Raw genomic sequence first — 22,978 nt, forward strand, 5'->3', positions numbered from 1 at the left:
GTTACTATGGCCCTTTGGCTAGTTTTAGTTTAGAAAAAAAAGGAAAAAAAAAGAGGAACAGGTGAAAACCGTGAGGGAGGGGCTGGCAAATTGGAAACCACCCCGGAGAGACTCAGCTGAGAGTGGGTGGATCTGAAATCCTGGGTAAAACTTGAAATTGGTGTAGAAATTCCGAAGTTGTCTGTCGCACTTGCAAGTTAACTGTCAAGTAGTTTATAACCAGATTAGATCGTATCAGATCCAGGAGAAAATGCTACGGCTCAAGGCATTTCGAGCCACCAATGAGAAGATTGTGAAGATAGCGGTGCATCCCACACATCCATGGTTGGTGACCGCCGATGCCTCTGATCACGTCTCCGTTTGGAACTGGGAGCATCGCCAGGTCATTTACGAGCTCAAGGCCGGTGGGATCGACCAGAGACGTCTCGTTGGTGTCAGATTGGAGAAGCTTGCTGAGGGCGAATCTGGTTCGCAATCCAATTCTTTTTTTTTTCATCGTATTTTGTTTGGGTTTTATTTGATATGATTTTACAAATTCGCAGATTCTAAAGGGAAACCTACGGAGGCCGTACGCGGAGGGAGGTGATTAGTAACTAGTGGAGCCCTCTTTTTCCTTTCTTCAAATACAGTTAAACAGTAAAATTGAAATCTTGACCTTTTTCTTTTGATGAATTGTTAATAGTGTTAAGCAAGTGAGCTTTTTCGATGATGACGTGAGGTTTTGGCAACTTTGGCGCAATCGTTCTGCAGTTGCCGAGGCTCCCACGGCTGTCAATCATGTTACTTCGGCTTTTGTCTCTCCGGCTCCATCAACTAAAGGAAGGCATTTTCTTGTCATCTGCTGTGAAAACAAAGCCATCTTTTTGGACTTGGTCACGATGCGCAGCCGTGATGTACCCAAACAAGAGCTTGACAACAAGTCTCTTCTTTGGTGAGCTATCTTTCACATAGCTCATTTTTGAATCATCTCCATTGCCATATTTTATTTACTTCATATATATTTACTATAATAGGGAAGTAAACTTTCCTCTACTTTATGCTACATTCATTTGCTGACCAAAAATTCTAGACTTTCAGCTTCTCATTCTTTGTTCCATGCTACCTTTAACTGCCAATGCTTTCATCAATCATATCCTCGGATCACCTGCAAGACATTTTGATTTCATTGTCTGCGAACCCTCTTTCCCATTTTCGGTGTTGTTACTGCCTTTCTTCGACTTCTGATTACTTCCATTCTTCTATCATCAAATTATTACAAATTATTAAGCCTTTAAGTAGCTTTTATAGTATCTATAATCTTATTCCATCTGCTTTTATTGTTAGGCATAGGTTACAAACTATACATATGGTGTTGTTAATGTTAATTTTCTTCTACCATCCCTCAACGCATTCTCACAATATACTGTTATACTCTGATTAACTAGTGTCCTTATTTTCTATTTTTTTCCCTGACAGTATGGAGTTCCTATCTAGATCGTCTGCTGGTGACAGTCCTCTTGTTGCTTTTGGTGGATCAGATGGCGTTATTAGGGTTCTTTCAATGATGACATGGAAGGTTTATTTTTTATTTTTTTTTCACATTCTCTAACTAATAAACCGCTTAACCGTTTATTGTTTATTTTCTAGCAGATTTTATTATGAAATTGTCATTATTATTTTCTGGAATTCATTTTATTTCTGGCAGCTTGTAAGAAGATACACAGGAGGTCATAAAGGATCAATTTCTTGTTTGTTGACTTTCATGGCTTCTTCCGGCGAGGTAGGTCGTATTTTCAGAAAGAATATATGCAATGCCTTTTGTCAATTCTCATTCTTAAAGATTAAAAATTTTACCCAACCATGAGCAATGCATGTGAGTTGATTATGTGTTTATGATGATGTTTACCTTTAAATTCTGTTAGTTTTACTGGAAATTGTTGCTACTCACAAACAATTTTAAGATTTCTTTTATGTACAAAAGTTCATCTCCTATGTTCTTCATATATTTCATCTTTCACATCAATATTGAGGTTTGTCCTTCTCAGACGTGCAAATTTAATACCATAATGCTTTGTAAATACATAATGAAAATTGACTGCACGTATAATAAATTATAATGCGACTGTTGATTTCAACAATCTTGATATTAGTTTTATTTTAGATGAGATCTTGATGGGAGCTTCATCTCATATCCCAACATGAAGCGCCAAGCCCCTAATAGTTCTCTCAAACTTAACTATGAAACGGTAGTTACATTGCATCAATGGCAATAACTGTCAATGACTTTGTATCTATTTCTTGTTAGAGTATTTATTTATTACTTTTCAAGCTTCTTTTAGGAGGATATTAGATAGTTTATTTATTTTTTGTCTCCGGTTTCATGTAACTTGAATGTATTTAGGAGAACATTAAGTTGTTTGGGCTTTCCAAGTTACATTTCTAAGATTCCATTTTTTTTTGCAATAATACTTTTACATAATAGTTATGACATATTTGAATACATGCTCATACCTTGAAGTTTGGCCTCTTGTGATTTAAGATTATCATAATTCTTTTTCATCGTTTGTTTACTATTTCATTTGCAGGCACTTCTTGTTTCAGGTGCCAGTGACGGTCTGCTTATTCTTTGGAGTGCAGACCATGGTCAAGATTCAAGAGAACTTGTACCCAAGCTAAGCTTGAAGGTTCTTATATCTTTAATTTTGGAAAATTTCTCCTACTTAAAGACTACTAATCAACACAGTAAACAATTAATTTGTTCATTTCAAAGTTTGAATTCGATAGATTATAATTAAGATCAGCTAAAATGTTAGATTGCTATATTTTTCCTGGGCAACTTCAATTGCCAACCAATAATAGAAAATAATAAGGTGCTTTTGGGATTGTATCACTTAATGTTTTATTTTTGTTTATTCTTGTGAAGTATTGCAATGTTTAATGAGTGTGGTACCGTGATTTAAACGGTTCTTTCTTTTGTTAGAATTTATTGATATATTTCTTTTTTCGTGCTTCCACTTAGCCTTTTAGAACCTATTTTGTGTGCATGCTTTCTTGACGGACCTTCTTCGGGAAAGTTTACATCTTTATTGTATCAAATAGGCACATGATGGTGGAGTTGTTGCTGTTGAGCTTTCTAGAGTTATTGGGGGAGCTCCCCAGCTAATTACAATTGGAGCAGATAAGGCATTGGCCATATGGGACACAATCTCTTTTAAGGTTTTCAGCTTCCCCTTGTTAAGTTTTAACAATTGTGAATAGCACTTGGTATGACTTAATTTTTTTGGAAAGGTACACTTGGCATGACTTTCAAAATAAAGGGTTGGCATATTTCTCTTTTGATCTTGTTAAGTTCTTTGCTACAGGAGTTGAGGAGAATTAAGCCTGTTCCTAGACTTGCATGTCACAGTGTGGCATCTTGGTGTCACCCTCGAGCACCTAACCTTGATATTTTGACTTGCGTCAAAGATTCCTATATATGGTATGCTAATTTCTTGGTTCTCGCTCCCAGTAAATACATTTTTATTTTTATTAGAAAATATTTATAGTTTTTTTAATACTATTGCTCTTGCTATAGGATAGTTATAGAAGGTCATGTGCATTAAATAATGAATATGTAAGGCAGTATTGTTTATTTATTATTGCAAGGATCTCATAGTTACAGTTTTTTTGTTTGCAGGGCTATTGAGCATCCAACTTATTCAGCTCTTACAAGACCATTGTGTGATCTGTCTTCTCTTGTTCCTCCTCAAGCAGCTGCTCCAAACAAGAAACTTAGGGTATTTATCTGTTTTTTTGTTGTGATCCTAGAACCGCAATGAACTGTTTTACTTTTATTTTTTTCCCATTGAAGATAATTATTAGTTTCTTTTTTACCCTAGAACCTTATTAAGTTTCATGCTCTTAATGTCTTATTCAGTATCAATATTGTTGAAGCCTAATTGAATTAGTTATAGACGAAAAAGATTTACATAGATAACAAAATGACCTGGCTCTTTTGAGTAATTTCTAATTCCCTGCATAAGAGCCCAACTGAGGATGTAGAAGACTTTTTATCAAAAAAAAAAGGATTTAGAAGAATGTGTTGGCACATCATTAGTTGAACCTCTGCTTGCTATAATTTGTTTTATGTAAGATGGTTTCTATTCTTTGGATATCTCTGAAAATTTAGAAACTAAAGCAGCAAAATATAATAATAACAACTATATTTTTCTTAATAATGAAATATAAATCTTCACCACGAATTTGGTTATTTTTTCCTGAATGAATTTGACCTTTATTTTATTGCCATTCCTTTTAATACAGCTGGATGTTTCTTTCCTTTCTTCCCATCACCTGATCTCTTCCTTAGCAATGTATGTTTTTGACTTACAAGTTTTACTGCAGGTTTATTGCATGGTTGCACATCCTTTACAGCCTCATCTTGTTTCTACCGGAACCAATATTGGTATTATTGTCAGTGAATTTGATGCTAGGTCACTTCCTCCTGTAGTTCCTCTCCCGACACCTGCTGGAAGTCGAGAACATTCTGCTATCTACATTGTTGAAAGAGAACTGAAGCTGTTAAACTTTCAGTTGTCTAATGCAGCAAACTCTTCGCTTGGAAATAATGGCTCCTTATCTGAAACGGGAAAGATGAAGGGAGATTCACTTGAAGCATTGCATGTGAAGCAGATTAAAAAGCACATCAGTACACCTGTTCCACATGATACATATTCAGTTCTTTCTACAAGCAGTTCTGGAAAGTAAGTAATCTCTGACCTTTTCTATTGGCCAAAAAGAAAAAAAAAGTGATTTTTGCTTCAACATGTCTATTGTTGGTTTACTAAGTTCATGTTTAAACAAGCTGTAGTAGATGATCTTGGATGCATGGTTCATTTACATATTTCATGACCAGTTTGGATTCTTAATACCTCTTGTTATCTCCTCCCATCTAGAAGAGGAAAAACAAGAAATATCTATGCTGATATGCTCTTGTACAAGTCAGCTACAAATGCATCCTACTTTGCTACATCCATTCTCACATGTTATATGATCGGATGGAGAAACTTCAGTTGAAATAAATTTATAGTGGCATTAATTCTTAAGTGTAAACATATGTGCAGGTATCTTGCAATTGTGTGGCCCGATATTCCTTATTTTTCAATCTACAAAGTCAGCGATTGGTCCATTGTTGATTCTGGAAGTGCAAGGCTTCTATCTTGGGATATATGTTCTGACAGATTTGCTATATTAGAGTCTGCATTACCTCCTAGAATGCCCATTGTCCCCAAGAGCAGTTCATCAAGGAAAGCTAAAGAAGCAGCTGCAGCTCAGGCTGCGGCTGCAGCTCAGGCTGCGGCTGCAGCTCAGGCTGCTTCTTCTGCTAATGTTCAAGTTCGTATTTTGCTGGATGATGGAACGTCGAACATATTAATGAGGTCCATTGGCAGCCGAAGTGAACCGGTATCTTGATCTCCTTGCTTAGTGTTTACTGTTTTTTTCAATAGAGTTAGGGTCATTCTCTATACATTTGTTCTTAGATTATGAAGAAAGATGGTTTCTTAATTGTATGTAACAATCTTTCCCACGATTTGTGTTGTCCTTAATCATGTTAGGCACATTCTTCATTCTATATGAAAAATAAATGGCCTATGATATTTTAGCCTGTTGTCAACTATTGTTAGGATTTTCAGTCTTGCTGGTAGAGTTCATACTTTCAGTATTGAATAATGCTTAAGATTTCGTACTATTAAACTTGCACTTGTTTGTCAGTGCTCTACTTCCTTGATTGCTGCATTCCACATGGTTAGTTTCCTATCTTAACTTGAAAATTTCGCAACTTAGGTCATTGGGTTGCATGGTGGGGTACTTCTTGGCATTGCCTATCGAACACCTCGTAAGATTAGTCCTGGTGCTGCGACGGCTATATCAACAATTCAGTCTATGCCATTGTCTGGATTTGGAAGTAGTGGTTCCTTTGCTACTTTTGATGACGGATTCTCTTCTCAGAGATCTCCTGCTGAGGCACTGCCTCAAAACTTTCAACTTTTCAGGTGAAAAATTATTGCCATGCATGTCTTTAACATGATTCTGTTGTTGGGTATATTGTACTGCTTTTATTTGGTCTTCTGGATGCCATGATGTTGCCCAAATTTCTCTACTTAGGTCATTGGCCTGCTTTAATCGGATTTTCCTATAAGTTTTGCATAAGGTTGAAATGGTAATTATGTATTTAACCTATGACTATTGGGAACTCAAAACGCACTGGTCCATTGTACAGGAAAAAGACATGCCATGTGATAAAATTTTGGTGCAAGGGGCATAGGCTTAATTAGTCTGCTAGTATGGATAATGAGTATCCTTTAAATCAATTAGTTTGCAAATATTTTTTTTTCCATCTATTTAGTTTTTTGAAGATCCTATCAGTTCGGTATCTAAGCCCACAAAAGATCCAATAATGGCCACTGCCAACTAATGTGAAAGGCCTAGAAACAAACATGGGGTACCATACTGCCAAATAGTCATCTTGGGTAGATGACGACAATGTAGGGATGTATTTACGATGGTGGGTTAAAAAACCCTCTTCTAGGCCTCATGTTAAGATGGAATTCCTTAGGTTTTGACGGGGCGATCCGTGATCTTCATGGTTGGATTTTAAAGGCTGAAAAATATTTCCTGTACTATTAGAGGTTGACATTGCTGCTATGTATTTAGAAGGTGACTCTTGATCTTTTTGCTTGGGTTAACAATAAACACTCTCTTTTATAATGGGAAGAGCTTGACAAAGCAACCTAGGAAAATTGTGGTCCCACAGAGTTCCGAAACCTAGATGAACATCTCTATGGCTTCTGACAAGCAGGCATGATACAAGACTACCAGCAAGGATTCGCCAAATGTTCTGCCCTAGTCAAGAACTGGCCTGAACCGTCTGAAGTCTAAAGTTAGATTACCACTTGTCCACTTGACAGTTTAAATTCAAAAGTTAGTGAGAGAAGCTCCACCTTCTTTCTTGATTGTAGGCGACCTAACTTTGGCGTTTTGTCTCTTTCTACACTGACTCCCTCTCCCTTTTCTCTAGGCTGGGAGGTTCGGCGGCCGTTCAAAACTTCATCACCGTCGTCAGAAGCCACGCCAGCCGCCATCACTGGTGGCCGTTGACCATCAAAACTTCACAGTATGCTCGCTTCGATGTCAGCAACAAGGATTTAGGCTTCGTTTCACGTGACACAACCTACTTCAAAGCAGATCTCAGTCGAGAACCACCGCAGTAGCCACCATCAACGGTAGTTCTGAGACACAATTAACCTTGATAAATTCGCTCCGACACCGGGAATCCATAACTGAGTTCGGATTCTGAAGGAACAATCCCCATCTTCACAAAAACGACGAAAATCGAAGCAGCTTGGAATGTTCCGATCTCCTTCTATAGTCGTTGGATTTCGTCCCGAATCCGAGGTAGGTTGCTCCCGGGGATTTTCTATGCCTTCTCACCTATGGGATTAACCAATGGAGAGCCCATATAACGATTAATGGCTACGTCCGAGAATTTTGGTTCAAAGAGGGTAGCTACGAGGCGAATAAGGGTTCTACAAACACAGTCGGGTAATAAATCTTCCACTGATTGTATCCAAAAGAAGACTTAGGATGCGTCGGTTTCCTATTGTGAATGTAAGGATCCACTTGTTGCGAAGAAAAAGGGCAATGGTGGTTCTAGTATTAATCGGCAGCAGCCATTGAATGGATCTTTGAGCGACAATAGGAGGAATCAAGCAGCAAGTGATTTTAGATCAGAGAATTATCCCGGTGGTGGATTAGGAGGTGCTCGGGTGAAGTCGAGGTCGATTAAGGATAAGTTAAAGAGATCCCATTTGCATGCATCGTCAGCGAATAAGGATACATCATCAACTCAAAATGCGGCAGTGGTTGTCCATGATGGAATCAAGGAGTTATGCAAAAAGGGGTATTGTGATGAAAACCTTGGTGAAGTTGCAAGAAGTGGGAAAATTGGGCCTAATAATTGGTGGAAGGAAGGCCATCCAAAAATAAGTAACGGGTATAGAAGCGGTTGCTTCACGTTATTTATCGAAAATCTACCAGAGAAGATCCACTGGAAGAGGTTTGGATCATTATTTTGCACCCACGGTCGGGTTATTGACGCATTCATTCCAAACAAAAGAAATTCGAAAGGGCTACGCTTTGGTTTCATTCGTTTTGCAACAATCGAAGAAGCAAGGGAAGCGATCTCAGAAATGAATGGATCTCATATTGACGGGAGCAAAGTTAGTGTATCTTTTGCTAAATTCAAATCTCGCTAGTCTTTTTGGAGAAAGACCTCTACATCAGTTCACCGTAAGTCTGAGATGGAAGGTGTTTCGAGGAAGAAACATTGTGAAGTTGAAGGTGTTATGGACGAAGATAAACTTCACGTCTTGAGTAAATGTCTAGTGGGGTGGTGCAAGAACTTTATCAAAATCGGTCATCCCGGTAGACAAATGCAAGCGAAGGGCCTCACTGGTTTCTCCTTAATGAGAGCTGCTGGAAATGCAGTTTTAATGATTTTCGAAGACTCTGTTTCATTGAGAAGTGTGAAGGACGATAAATCAGAGACTCTCGCAAAGTGGTTCTCCAGAGTAGAAGCTTGGTCAGAGAGTTTGGTTGTGGAGTGTCGTCGAGTATGGTTAGTTTGTGAGGGTGTTCCTTTTCACGCATGGAATTGGGATACTTTCAAAAACATTGCGGATAAGTGTGGTTATTTATTAGCAATCGACGAAAGCTGTCAGTCACCATCATCTTTTGATTGGGCAAAAATTCAAGTCCTCACAAAGGCTGATGTGAGAATTGATGCGACGTTGGAATTGAAGGTCGGTGACAATTCCTTCAAAATCATGGTGCATGAGATTGAACCCTCATTCAAACCAAACTCTTGGGCCCCTGACGAAGTCGAATCTTATTAGATCTTGTCTCTTCAATTGTGGCTTTGATTTAGGTTAAATGGTTATAGGTGTTGGTTTTCTTTTGTGTTACATTCTTTTATGTTGTTTTTTATCGTATTACTGGAGGTGTAACTTAGAAATAAGGTGTTTGTCTATTGTGGCTTTTTGATGAGGATGTGTGAGTTTAAGGTGTTTGTTGTAATGGTGTATATCACCATAGGAGGATATTTCATGCTCTCTTATGTATTGGGTATTATTATCAATAAACTATGATGTACTCTTTTCTTCTTTCCAATGTTCGTTAACATACTTTTTAGTATGTGAGCGAATACGAAGGGAGATTTTAATGAGACCTCCAACTTCTATCAAAAAAAGAGAACTGGCCTGAACACTATATTTTAGGAGTCTTTTTAGATGTGCTCATAGAGGGCCTTAAGGCTGTTGTGAGAATTCGCAAACCCAGGATTGTTTTCAAGGCAATGAGTTTAGCTCTGGAATTTGTGAAAAAAAAGAGGCTTTTATTGTTGGCTAAGTTCTTTGTGCCCAAATTCAACTAAAAGTAGTCTAACCTTGGCTGATTCATCATGTAAACTTGCACATGCCAGCCACCCAAATCTGCCAAAGTCCACCACCACACCTTCTCAGCCTTTCAAACGATCCGTTGGGATGTTGACTGACCGAACTGTATAACTGACCGGGTTTTTCTTTTGGTGCAATGAAAGTGCTATTTATCTTTGCAAACAAAGATGTTTATATCATCTTTGTGTAAGAACATATGTGAGATACAGATGATTGTGCTATTTATCTATGGCTGGGGTGTATTTTGATGTTTTTGGTGATTTTTCTAACAATTTCTGACTCCTGAGCTCCCCCTTGAATTGAACACCTGGACCAGCCTTTGGTATGTATTACTTAAGTTTATAGAAACTGTACGAGTCATTCCAGTTCCTGTGAAGTTTTTGATTGCTTAGCAAACTGTGTTATCTAATATCTATTGCATTTTATATGTATTTTTTTGCCATAGAATGACGGATACTATTCCTTTATTGTAATAATTGATTGAAGTAAAAATGTGTAGTTGGGAAACTTTCCAACCAGTGGGTGGTCTTCTGCCTCAGCCAGAGTGGACTGCATGGGACCAGACTGTTGAGTATTGTGCTTTTGGTTATCAACATTATATTGTCATCTCATCATTGCGCCCTCAGTATAGATACCTTGGAGATGTTGCAATAGCCTATGCCACTGGAGCTGTTTGGCAACGGAGACAATTGTTTGTGGCAACGCCAACTACAATTGAGTATGATATAGTTTTCTTACAAATCTCTCTTTTTATGTGTAATATTTTTCTGAATGATATTTCATTTCTTTTTTTAATGTGTAATATTTCTCTTTTTCTCTTCTTTTTTATGTGTAATATTTGTTAATGAATTTAAGTTGGAATTGATTTCTTGATTGATAGCTATCATGGGGTAATTCCATTAAATGCAAAAAGCGTAATTGTCAAATCTGTTAAATCTTCTCTCATTTCCTTCTTTGAGCAATATAGTGGAATCAAGAATAGTTTAAAGCCATAAGTCCTTTAATGATCCTATTCTCTAACTTTTTTTTTTTAGGTCCATATGATAAGTTTATGGAATGTTAACGGTATCGACAAGCAGAGTGTAGTAACTTGCAACTTGTATCTTTTGTGCTAAAATTTTCAGATGTGTTTTTGTTGATGCTGGAGTTGCACCCGTTGACATTGAAACAAGAAAAATGAAAGAAGAGCTAAAATTAAAAGAGGCCCAGGCAAGAGCAGTTGCTGAGCATGGAGAGTTGGCTCTAATCAGTGTGGATGGTCCTCAAACTGCCACACAAGAAAGAATAGCATTGAGACCGCCTATGTTACAGGTCAGAATTCTGATAATTATTATTGTTATTATTTTTTCTGGCGGTTGTCACTAATATAGATAGTATTTTGTGCCTTCCCTTAATCCTTTGTGTCGGTGTTTTCTTGATTTCAGTTCATTGTATTCTTTTATAGTAATTAAATGAACACATCTTGAATTTTTTCCCCAAAACTTCCTGTTTGCATGATTTGAAAGCCTAGTTTAAGAAAGGCATAATGACAAAAATAGCCCAACGTTTGCACAAATGGTGGTCACTTTGCCCCCTATTATTTTTTTTGGGAGCAATTTACCCCCTTCCCCGCAACGTTTTAATTTTGGTCAAAACAAACCTATTGGATGGATACCGTTAGTTGACAAACAGTCAACCCATGTTGCTGACACATGCCTATATCTAACACTGTCAACCATGTTCGAGTAACATAGGATAAAATTTAGGTTTAAATACGTCAGGAGTACTTGGTACTATTTCAAAACATAAAATTTATTTTCTATATTTTTACGAAATTGAGTCCCTACACTATTTTTTATTTGAATATATTGGTCCCTCCCTTAATTACTGTTCAATTTAATTTTTAATTGCTGACCTGACAGCTATAATAAAAAGGAAAAAATAACATTTTTAGTCTTCTACGTTTATAATTTTTATGAATTTGACTCTTAGTCTTTAAAAATAAATAAAAAATTATCATTAACTGAACGATACATTTTTCAGTCATATACGTTTTTACATCTTTTTAAGGGTCAAATTGACAATAAGCGTAAAGTTAATTTGCCTTTTTTATAGCTACCGGGTTAACAAATAATGGTAAAATTGAACAGAAGTTAGGGGATGGACCAAGATTTTCAAATAAAAAATAGTACATGGACTCAATTTTGCAAAAATACAGAGTAGAGACAAAATTTTATATTTTGAAATAGTATGGGGATCTTTGGCATATTTAAACATCATCTTTGGCATATTTAAACATAATTTTTTTAGTGATGTTGATTTTATCTAATGTCCCTCACAAATCCATCCTCATCATTGCTACAAAAGAACAAAAAAGAAATGAGTTTATTGCTGACATTAAGAAATCCAAATATTCAGGTATGAAGGATGGGAAATAGTGAGGATGTAAACTCTATTAATCTAATGGTTAAGCTACAAAAGTAAGAAAATGTTATGAATCTTAACTATTTGATTAACAAAATTTTCATCCTTTTTTCTATTCTTCATACTAAGCAAAGCCTAAATGTTTGCAATCACATGTTTCCTTGATAGAAAAAGCCAACCTTGGAATTACGTCAATATTTGCAATATGTTAACTATTCATTATTTGAATAGCTGATAAAATTTGGTGTTGGGGCACATTGTGTTTAAGTTATTCTACAACTTGTTGAAGATGGTAATAAAGATATTGCATTATAATAGTTTGCAACAATTGACTTCTTTCTGTACAATTAGTTCTCTCTTGCATACAATAGTAAGTGGATAATTTAGTATGTTATGCCTTAATACTTTTGTGCAACTTCTAATCTGATTAAGGTGTTTTTTTCCCTTTTCAATGTGGTTTGCTGTCAGGTGGTTCGATTAGCTTCTTTCCAGCATGCTCCTTCGGTGCCACCTTTCTTGTCATTGCCTAAACAGTATAAAGTTGACGGGGATGATGCAACAATGGTAAAAGAGATGGAAGAAAGAAAAGTTAATGAGATTGCTGTTGGTGGTGGTGGGGTCTCTGTAGCAGTTACCCGTTTTCCAACTGAGCAGAAACGACCTGTGGGACCACTTATTGTGGTTGGTGTAAGAGATGGCGTCCTTTGGCTTATTGATAGGTATCTTGACCTGCACTCAGAAATTCAATGGCTTGCCAATGAATTTCAACACTGTACTTAATAATTTCCCTCCATTTTTCTCTTTATTTGTTTTGTGATCGATTTTTTATTTTTGTGTAAGGGAATGAATTGGGCACCTTACCGTTTTAATTCTAGTCCATTGCTTGTAGAATTCAAAATTGTTACGTTTTATTGATGAACCTCTGATTATTGCTGGATTTTGTTATTAATAGGCATGTTTGCTTGATGATGCCATTATGTGTAATTCTTCCATTAGTTTGCTTGTGTTGCCTTGAAACTATTATCCATTGATATATATCCCTTTATCTTTTATGCTTTTATGGTAGTACTTTTCCCGCATTCATCTCCTTCAGTTACTTTCTCATGATGTATGCACCTAGCAAGCCTGTAATTCTTGTTGCATGATTATATAAATGATTCATATAAGAACTGATTTTGGGGTGTGGTTCCTTGATTAGAAATGCCCAATCCTTTTCATGTCATGTACTATTCAGGTGAATTCATGCAGAATAGTAATCTGAATTATCAAATACTGATTTATGTTACAAATTACCATTTGTAGGTACATGAGTGCACATGCCTTATCTCTGAGTCATCCTGGCATTCGGTGTCGGTGTCTTGCTGCTTATGGAGATGCTGTTAGTGCAGTCAAATGGTATAAAAATTCTATTTTCTATTTGTAATGAGACTACATTTTTTTTGTAAACTTACATTATTTTTATCTCCAGGGCAAGTCGGCTTGGCAGGGAACATCATGATGATTTAGCACAATTTCTACTTGGAATGGGCTATGCTACTGAAGCACTTCATTTACCCGGGATATCCAAGAGGTTTCCCTTTCCCTTTTTGTTTATGATTTCTTCTATGTTTATGGTGCCTATGGCTGGTGTGTTACGGTTTCAATTTCGAAGAACTAGTTCTTTCATCAAAATTTCTATATTAGGTTGACCCCCTTGTATACAAACACTTGCATTTACATTCTTTTTTCTTTCCATTTGTTTACGTTTGTGCATGGCTACTTTCACGAGGGTTTAGAAGTCTATCCATTATACATAAGCATGGCTACTTTCACATGAGGGTTCAGAACTCTTGTGCTCAGAGTTGTAATCGAAATCGCCAACTCGCTTTGTTGTAAGTTGCGTCTGAGTGTTGTTATCCTTTGAGAATAACATTTTGCAAATTATCTACAGTAATTATCAGACCCAGAAAAGATTTGAGTTTACTGGTACCGTTCAGAGTTGGCCATTCTCTGATGACATTCACCTCGTCCATATGCATATGGATATACCCCTGTTTTATGATGTGTCCCAAGAATTGAATCTTTGTTTAGCAAAAGCACATTCCCCTTTTTATAAACAATTGGTTCTCTCTAGCACCAATTGAAGAAGCTTGTGATGCTCTTCCACGGTAGAGCTATAAATCATGATGTCAAGATAGATGACCACAAATTTCTCAAGATAGTCTTGGAACACCGAGTTACACAAGTAGGTTTTGATTTATCTCCTGCAATTCGCACTTGATGATACTCATATTTGTGATCTAACTTGGTAAAATGCTTGGCATGGGTCAACTGTTTTGGTATGACATCTTTTGAGTCTTCGATCGACTCCCCCACTTGATAACCTATCCACTGTCCACCCAAGTATCATTACTGGTATGACTTATCTATATTATACGATTAGGATTCAATTTCTTAGGAGATAAGTTACTGTTTTAGCATCATCTATTTTTGTACAACCAAAAGTAGCATCCCGAGAAATGAATGTGAAATATCTCCATTATTGATTCTGCTGTATGCTTTAGAAAGTAGTGGAAGAAATTCATGGTTGAAGTGCTGTGCTTGTTTTAACATTGAAGAAAGCATTCTCCATGAATCTATATATTTTCCTCTCTTTTTTTTTTCATATTTATGACAATTAGAATGTAAAACCCTCAACCCGGATCCGAGTCCGAGGTGTCACATCAACTTTTAAACCTTTACTTGTTCAAAATAATGAAAAATCCCTGTTAAAGAAAACTTCTTATTATTTCAAAATAAAAGTTTCCACACTTATCAGATTATATACAATTCAAATCGTTTATATGACATGCCAACTATATCTAAAAGAATAAAATACATATCAAACATTTCTTTTCTGATCTGAACTTTATAAGAAAGATGCTGACCTGTTTTGCTCCTCTCAGCTTCTATTTTCACTTTCTGTAACCTGCGTGTGAAACACTCACAAGCTAAGTCGATGACTTAGTGAGGCATAAAAAAACACATCTAATGAAATTCATATCCACTAATCATGCATGACTGTTTTATGCTATCAAATCATACAACTCTTATACTTTTTCCATATAACAATTACATACTTGTGCACATACATGTCATCATTTATATTTTTATCGTACTCTTATACTATTATACTTCATATCTCTTATTTCTTGTTCATGTGATCTCTTACTTTCATATTCTATATCTTATAACAAATTCTTATATCATCATCTAAGTCATTTATACTCATTCACATATACATCAACATATATTCATGTATATCATGTAACAAATGCAATCACCCATATCACACATATATCATGTCATACAATTCATATCACACATCATATACATATATTACATACATTGTTTTCACAATTATCTCTTTATTAGCCCATGTACACATGTGAGAACTATATATATGTGAGTCTATAGAGGTTGTGAACTAATGCTGTCACCATAGTTTGTATAAATGCACCGAAGTGCCACGTAGAATTGCACCGAAGTGCCACGTAGAATTGCACCGTAATGCCGCGTAGAATTGCATCGAAGTGCTATATAAGGTTGTCCCTAAAGACCACGTAGAAAATTCCTTAAGAATCATATACATATGCCAAGGATCAAGTATGTGTCTCAAAAGACCTCACACATGTTCCAAAGAATACATATATGTCCCGAAAGACCGCGTAGACACACGACTCTTGGCATGCCAACTATACCTCTAGCTCTCATGTCACATAACATGGGCATAAATATTTATGTTAGCATACATTCACATATACACAGTCACATAGTTCTTTCACATAGCTCATTGTCATATAAATCAAATATCACATATACATATAAACACATGGTTCATTTATGCGTAGAACATTTTCATATAATTCACATATCACAGAGCTTATCACATATAATTGTATTCTTTTTCATATAATCACATAGTCATATAATATTTCATACGACATACTTTCTCTTTCATATATCTCATGTCACGTATCATATCTTATGATCATGTAATCATGTTACTTATAATAACATAACTTCTACTCATAGGGTTCAACATCATTAAACTTAGTTCACTTTCCATATTATCATACATTTATATAATCTTATATGTCCTATCATTAACCTATAAACTTACTCATATACTCATATATACTCTTTAATATAATTTGTATAGTAATACTCTATAATTGTATCATATATTTGAGTTTACCTAAGTCTTCCTTTATAAAGTTTATACTACCATTTCAAATAGTCTCATTCTATCCTATACATAGTTTCTACTTATCTTATCTCACTTCCCCTTTCACTCACATAAATCATCTATATACTAGTTTTATCTATTTATTTAGTTCAATTTCCATGACTTCTATAATACTCTTTCATAAAGTGTTGTAATTCTTCACTTTATAACTCATAACCCGTAGTTTCCTTTAAGTATATAAATCTTTCCTATATAACTTATGTATCATTACTTATGTTTATACTCTCAAATTTATACTATCCTCATAGAGTCTCTTAACCTTTCTTGTGTAATCACTTATACCATATAATATGACTTATACTTGGTTATCTTATGTTCACACACACACACACACACATATATATATATATATATATATATATATATAAATATCAATATAATCAGCTGCCCTTGCAGCCTGCAGCCCTTCTCTTCCACAAATGCTAACACCAATATCGGCTTGTTGTTGAGAGATTAGTTCCAGTTCACTAAAGATTATAAATTTATAACTAAACCATGAGTGAGAAAAGTAGAGAGAGAAAGAGAGCGGGTGCGTTTGGTCGTTCATTCTCCGGTGAGGAATGGACTGTTTTTGTTGGAAATCTTAGTAAGAGAGTTACCAGAAGTGAGTTAAGAGAGATTTTCAACCATTATGGTAGAATAGTGAGGGTCTTTATCCCAAGTTTTATGGTTAAAACGAATTATAAGTCATCAACGTTTGCTTTTGTGCAATATGCGGTGGAGGAAGGTTGCAGAAGAGCAGTTATGAATGTAAATGGAACGTTGATTGATGGGAAGAGAGTCACTGTGGGGGTGGCTAAGTATAAGAGGGGCAGGAAGAGAGATGCAGAGGTTAAAAGATCTCAGCTGGAAGGAATTAAGCCATTTAGAGAAGCTAATGGTAGACAGCAGGTTGACTTGGAGTCACCGAGAAGTTTGAGAGATGGCAGAACGTATAAGGAGGTTGTGAATGTGGATAACAGTAGGAGTGTGGATCAACAAAGAAGGGTGAACATGGAAGGTCAGAAGAAAGCAAAAGGAGTAAGAAATGTCTGGGATATGCACATCCCATCAGAAGATTTTTGCTGGGTGAAAAATTCCTTAACAGGGATTTTTAAAGATACATTTCAGCCTGTTATGGTGGTGCGAGCTTTGGCAAAAGAGGGGTTCCAGGTCAAGATAGTAAAGTGGGGATACGTTAGGAACGCATGCATTATTATCTTCAATACAAATGAAGAGTTCCTGAAGGCGTGGTCGAGTCTTAGAGAGAAACTTTACTGCTGGTTTGATTGGGTAGATCCATTGTTGAGTGAAGATGGAGTCCCTTTGGCTTATTGCTTGGTCGAGTTGGTTGGGTTACCGCTTCTTAGTTGGAGTATTCCTTTTCTAGAGAAGCTTGGAGGAAAGTGGGGAAAGGTTGTTTGTATCCCGGAGGGAACTAGAAACAGAGATGACCTCTCTTCGGCTAGAATGCTGCTAAGGGTGGCAAGTCCGTTCGATGTACAAGAATCTGTTATTGTAGGATCTTATGGCAGATCGTTTAAAGTTAAAATTAATGTGGGATCCAGCTCTAATGCTTTCTCTGAAGCTTATGGAGACGTGAGGCAGACTGTGTCATTTGGCAACTGCAATGACGAAGTGTCAAAGGAGGAAGATGGTAGAAACAAAGATAAGGTAGGAGACAACAGGGAGAACTCTGCAGAAGGTTTCTGGTCAAAAGTTGACACGTGGCTTCAGAAAAGTCAAGAAAGGAGGACGTTAGAAGAAGGTGGAGAACAGGATTTGGAAAATAAGTCAGACACTCTGCCCAATAGTAATGGGGTGTCAGACAAGTTTGAATTTGAATTAAATCCCAAGGGGGAGTTTGCAGGCCTTGGGCTGAGAGAGGTTGCAGTCCAGAGTTCAGCCCATTCGGAGTCTAATTGGGAGGCTTATTCTCCTGTTACTAAAATTATTCCAGCTGGCCCTGCTGTGAAGTTGAATTGGGCTAGGCTAGCAAACAAGAATAAGGAGCAGAATCTGTCTGAATTTTTTGCAGAAGAAAGAAGTGTATCAATAGAAGAAGGAAAAAATGGGGATATGGAAGATGAAGATATTATGATAGGTTTGTCAATTAGGAGTGCTCCTGTTGGCAGAAGGGGAAGAGGACGCTATGCCCGAGTTTATAAAAGGTCAAGAGATAGAAGAATATGGTTGTGTCCAGCTATTGAAGATGATGTCTTCTGTCCCATGGCTTCTCCGAAGCTTAAGCAGAACAATTCTGTTCCTAGAAGTATAAAGCAGTTTCCTACGAATAGTATTGGAAAGGGACAAGATAAGGACTTCAATGGTTCTGCCGATTTTCAGAATACATCTACGATCCCTACCACTTGTAATGATGGTGTTGAAAGGGTGGAAGCTATTTCTGTGAATGCTTCAGGGAAAGGAAATGAAAAGAGAAGGAAGAGAAGGAAGAGGAGAGCCTTAATTTCTGAAGCTATTGACTTGGTTAATATTTCGACTGCTTCTTCTTCCTCTTTTGTGGAATTACTGAAGGAAGCAGTGGATACTTGGGAAGTGTGTGAGATGTTAGGTATTTCATTTAAGGAAGGGAAGGAGGCTTTTATTGATAAATTATTATGTCTTGGTCAAGAGACAGATGCAGTTAGGGTGGATGAAGGCTGCTCAGTTTTAGCTGAGTGTAGGGGCAGTAATTCTTTTTTATGAATAATTTTAGTATTATTTCGTGGAACATTAGGGTCTTGGGAGGAGGGAGAAGTGTGTAGCTGCAGCAAGGTTAGTCAAGAAGACGAAACCAGTTTTCTTTTCATTCAAGAATCTAAGTTGGAAAGATGCCATGGGGCGATTTTTAGAAGGATTGGAGGTAACTTGTTAAAGGGGGTGTTGGTTTCTCCAGCACAGGGGTCATCGGGGGGATTGATTACATTGTGGAATGAGAACGTGGTTCAAGTCATTGATCAGTTTGTGCATAGTAGGTTTCTGGCGTTAGTAGGAAAATCTAAGCATGGTTCTATGGAGTTTGTAGCTATTAATGTTTATGGGCCTACAGTCGAAGCTGAGAAGGAGGTTTTTTATGGGGAGTTGCTGAAGTATGTTAGAGCTCTAAATTTACCAGTGTGTTTAGGGGGAGACTTCAACGCGTATCTTGATTCAGAAGAAAAGATAGGCAAATCACAAAATTGGCATACTATTGATATTTCAGGTCATTCGTACAAAAAGCCAATCTCATTAACTTGCCTATGTCAGGAGGTTCTTTCACTTGGTGCAGTAATAGAGAATCTTCAACATGGGTGAAATTGGATAGGTTCCTTATTTGCGCAAGATTCCTTAAGATTTTCCCTAACATTGTGCAGTCGATTTTACCGAAATCTATTTCAGACCATAATCCAGTCTTGCTGGAGGATAAATCTACAAATTGGGGTCCAAAACCTTTTAGGTTCTTTAATTTTCTTTTAGAAGAACAAGGTTTTGATGATTTAGTTGCAGACTCACTGGAAGTAGAAGAGAAGAAGAACAATAGTGGTGGAATTTTCAGAATCCTGCAGGGTGCAAAAAATGAAATCAGAAACTGGTCTGGAAGTGGACATTTAGGGCTGTCAGAGTCAATTTCGTTGCTGGAAATTAAAATTAACAGTCTGGATTTAAAGTGTCAAGGTGGAAAGCAGTCTGCAGGGGATTGGGCACAATTGATTGAGTCTAAAAAGGAATTATGGAGACTGTTAAGGATTGAGGAGAGAATTTGGTTTCAAAAATCTAGAAACAGATGGATTAAAGATGGCGACAGGAATACAAGGTTTTTCATCTTAGTGCATTGAAAAGGAATAGATTCAACACTATTCATTCTATCAATTTTAAAGGCAAAGTTATTTCGGATCCAGAAAAGATAAAAGACAGTGTGTTTAAGTTTTTCAAGAATGCATATAATGAAAAAACTACACTGGAAGTTGAGGGCTTGAATTTTGATTTTAAACAGTTGTCTCAAGTTCAAAGTGATTCTCTAGAAGAGGTGTTTACAGAGCAAGAAGTGTGGCAAGCAATTTCATCTTCGGATAGTGCAAAAGCTCCAGGGCCGGATGGTTTCACAATGGGTTTTTACAAGAAGTATTGGAATTTGTTGAAGGTGAAGATTATGGAGTTTTTTTCAGATTTTTACAATGGAAAGCGGTGGGTTCATGGGGTGAATCATGCTTTTATTACCTTGATTCCAAAGAAAGGTAATCCTGAGAGTATTGAAGATTATAGACCTATTAGTCTAGTGGGCAGCTTGTATAAGATTCTCTCTAAGGTTCTTTCGAAAAGACTTTCTTCTTGTGTTAAAGATATTGTTAGCCCTACACAGTTCGCGTTTATTCCGGGGAGGCAATTGTTGGATTGTGTCTGTTTAGCAAATGAAGGCATAGATTATTGGAGGAAACAAGGGCTGCAGGGGGTTGTTTTCAAAGTGGATTTTAGCAGAGCTTATGACACCGTGGATTGGCAGATTCTGTTAAGGCTTATGAAGGAGATGGGCTTCGGAGAAAGGTGGTGTTCTTGGATAAATCAGTGTATTCTACAGCTTCTATATCTATTCTACTGAATGGGTCTCCTACAAAAGAGTTTCATATTGCTAAAGGTTTGCGACAAGGATGTAGTCTTTCTCCTCTTTTGTTTAATGTGGTTGGTGAACTCCTTCATATGATGTTAAATAAAGCTGTGGAATTAGGATTATTTCAAGGGTTTTCTTTTGGAAATGTGCAAAACAGTTTCAATTTGACCCATCTTCAGTTTGCGGATGACTTAATTATTTTTTGTCGAGCCTCCATCACTCAAATTAAAAACGTTAGACGAGTGTTGATGATTTTTAGTTTTATGACGGGGCTTCATCTTAATTTAGTTAAGAGTAAATTGTATGGTATTAATGTGGAGGAGGACACACTGAGAAATTGGGCTAGGGACATTGGCTGCTCTATTGGTTCATTTCCGACAGTTTATTTAGGCCTTCCGCTAGGGGCTAAAAGAAACTGTGAGAAACTGTGGGAGCCAGTCCTAGCTAACTTTGATAAGAAATTGGCGGGATGGAAAGCTTCTTCTTTGTCTATGGCCGGTAGATTGGTGCTTATTAAGTCGGTTTTATCCTCTTTACCTATCTTTTATCTCGCTATTTTCAAGATTCCAGCTAAAATCTGTCAAAAATTAAACTCTTTGATGGCGAATTTTTTATGGGGTGGAGGAGAAGAAAAGAAGAAAATGCATTGGGTGAGTTGGATTAAGATTTGTAAACCGAAGTGTGGAGGTGGTCTAGGAGTTGTTGATTTGAAGCTTATTAATAGAGCACTATTGGGAAAGTGGGTGTGGAAGTTGCCAACGAAAAAGATTCTTTGTGGAAAAAGTTCTTATGTTCTAAACATAGTGTTAGTTGTCTTTCTATGGATGTCAATAAAGTCTCCTCCCATAAGGACTCTTGGATTTGGAGAGGTATTGTGAATAGCTACATGAAGGATGATTTCTTTGGAGGATGCATTAGATCTCATGCGAGGTTACAAGTTGGGAATGGCAATTCGATTTTCTTTTGGAATGATACATGGTTGGGGGATTTTCCATTGAAAGTTCTTTTCCCTAGGATTTTTGCTCTGTCAACAAATCAAGGGGGTAAGGTTGCTGAATTTGGTAGTTTTGATTTGAATGGTTGGGAGTGGAATATTAAGACTAGGAGGAATCTATGCGATTGGGAAGTGGCTCAGCTGGTTGATCTATTGGACAAGCTCAATGTTATCAAATTAAATGAATCTTTGGAGGATTGTATGCTTTGGGTTGGTGCGGGCGAGGGTTTGTATTCCGTTAAAGCTTGCACGAAATCTTTCTACTCAGTGGATGAGGATAACTTTAGGTGGAACAAATGTGTTTGGCAAGGTCTGGTTCCTCCTAGAGTAGAGGTTTTCCTTTGGCAAGTATCACTTAATAAAGTAGCGGTTAGAGGGGAATTGAAGAAAAGGGGGGTTCACTTAGGGGAGGACTCTCTATGCCCCTTTTGCAATCAAGCAGAGGAATCAGTTCAGCATCTGTTTATTTCCTGCCAGTTTTCCTGGGTACTATGGAACAGAATCATAGCCTACTGGGGTATCAAGTTAGCCTTACCTACTGATCCTTCATCAATTCTAATTTCATGGTTTGTTCTTAGGCCATTTTCTAATATGTGGAAGTTTATTCCGGGGGCTGTTTTATGGTCGATTTGGAAGATGAGAAACGAAATTGTTTTTGAAAGAGGCAAGCTGGACACATCTTCATTGTTTTTCACAGTCAGGTTAAGGCTTGCGAAATGGTTCCTAGCTAAGTATCCTTTATCCTCTATTCAAGTGGACTCTCTAATTGGTGATCCTTCATTGGCTGATAATATTTCAGCTTCTCTTGATTCGAACAGGCCTGTGGTTTACTGGAGTCCTCCTCCAGTCGATTTTTTTAAGTTTAACGTGGATGGAGCAGTTAGTAGGGTTGGGTTGTTAGCAGGAATTGGGGGCATTCTTAGAGATTGGAATCGGATTAAATTGATGTCGTTTTCAGAAAAAATAGGGCCTACTCCTATCATTTTAGCAGAGTTAAAAGCTATCAAAAGAGGAATAGACATCTTTGTGTCATCAGAATGGGTATTGAAGGGAAGGCTTATTATTGAATCTGATTGCAAGTTAGCTGTGGAGTGGTTGAAATATCAGGAGTCAGTTCCTCCTTTTCTTTTAAATTTTGTCAAGGATATTGCGGATGCGGTTTCTGAGTATGAGGTCATTGTGAGGTGGATTCCGAGAAGCTGTAATTGCGAGGCAGATTTGCTTGCAAAGGAGGGGATTGGGTAGTGGGTCACTTTTTTAGTACTGAGTTCGGAGGTTTT

The 22,978-nt window shown here is 37.1% G+C and overlaps 1 protein-coding gene across 1 annotated transcript in view; it reads left to right on the top strand.

The window, feature by feature from the left end:
* The window catches only part of LOC120116449, a 27,548-nt gene continuing 4,570 nt past the window's right edge, over nt 1–22,978 (top strand). The window contains exons 1-17 of the mRNA XM_039136952.1: nt 1–467; nt 543–582; nt 683–931; nt 1,456–1,555; nt 1,685–1,759; nt 2,565–2,663; nt 3,079–3,195; nt 3,342–3,457; nt 3,656–3,755; nt 4,363–4,721; nt 5,082–5,421; nt 5,803–6,011; nt 9,970–10,188; nt 10,595–10,781; nt 12,342–12,592; nt 13,176–13,268; nt 13,342–13,443. Of these exons, the coding sequence (XP_038992883.1) occupies nt 251–467; nt 543–582; nt 683–931; nt 1,456–1,555; nt 1,685–1,759; nt 2,565–2,663; nt 3,079–3,195; nt 3,342–3,457; nt 3,656–3,755; nt 4,363–4,721; nt 5,082–5,421; nt 5,803–6,011; nt 9,970–10,188; nt 10,595–10,781; nt 12,342–12,592; nt 13,176–13,268; nt 13,342–13,443 (2,873 nt within the window). The 5' untranslated portion in view covers nt 1–250. The remainder of the gene's footprint in view (nt 468–542; nt 583–682; nt 932–1,455; nt 1,556–1,684; nt 1,760–2,564; nt 2,664–3,078; nt 3,196–3,341; nt 3,458–3,655; nt 3,756–4,362; nt 4,722–5,081; nt 5,422–5,802; nt 6,012–9,969; nt 10,189–10,594; nt 10,782–12,341; nt 12,593–13,175; nt 13,269–13,341; nt 13,444–22,978) is intronic.

The sequence above is a fragment of the Hibiscus syriacus genome, unplaced genomic scaffold (assembly GCF_006381635.1).
Source record: "Hibiscus syriacus cultivar Baekdansim isolate YM2019G1 unplaced genomic scaffold, ASM638163v2 tig00110295_pilon, whole genome shotgun sequence".
Taxonomy (NCBI): domain Eukaryota; kingdom Viridiplantae; phylum Streptophyta; class Magnoliopsida; order Malvales; family Malvaceae; genus Hibiscus; species Hibiscus syriacus.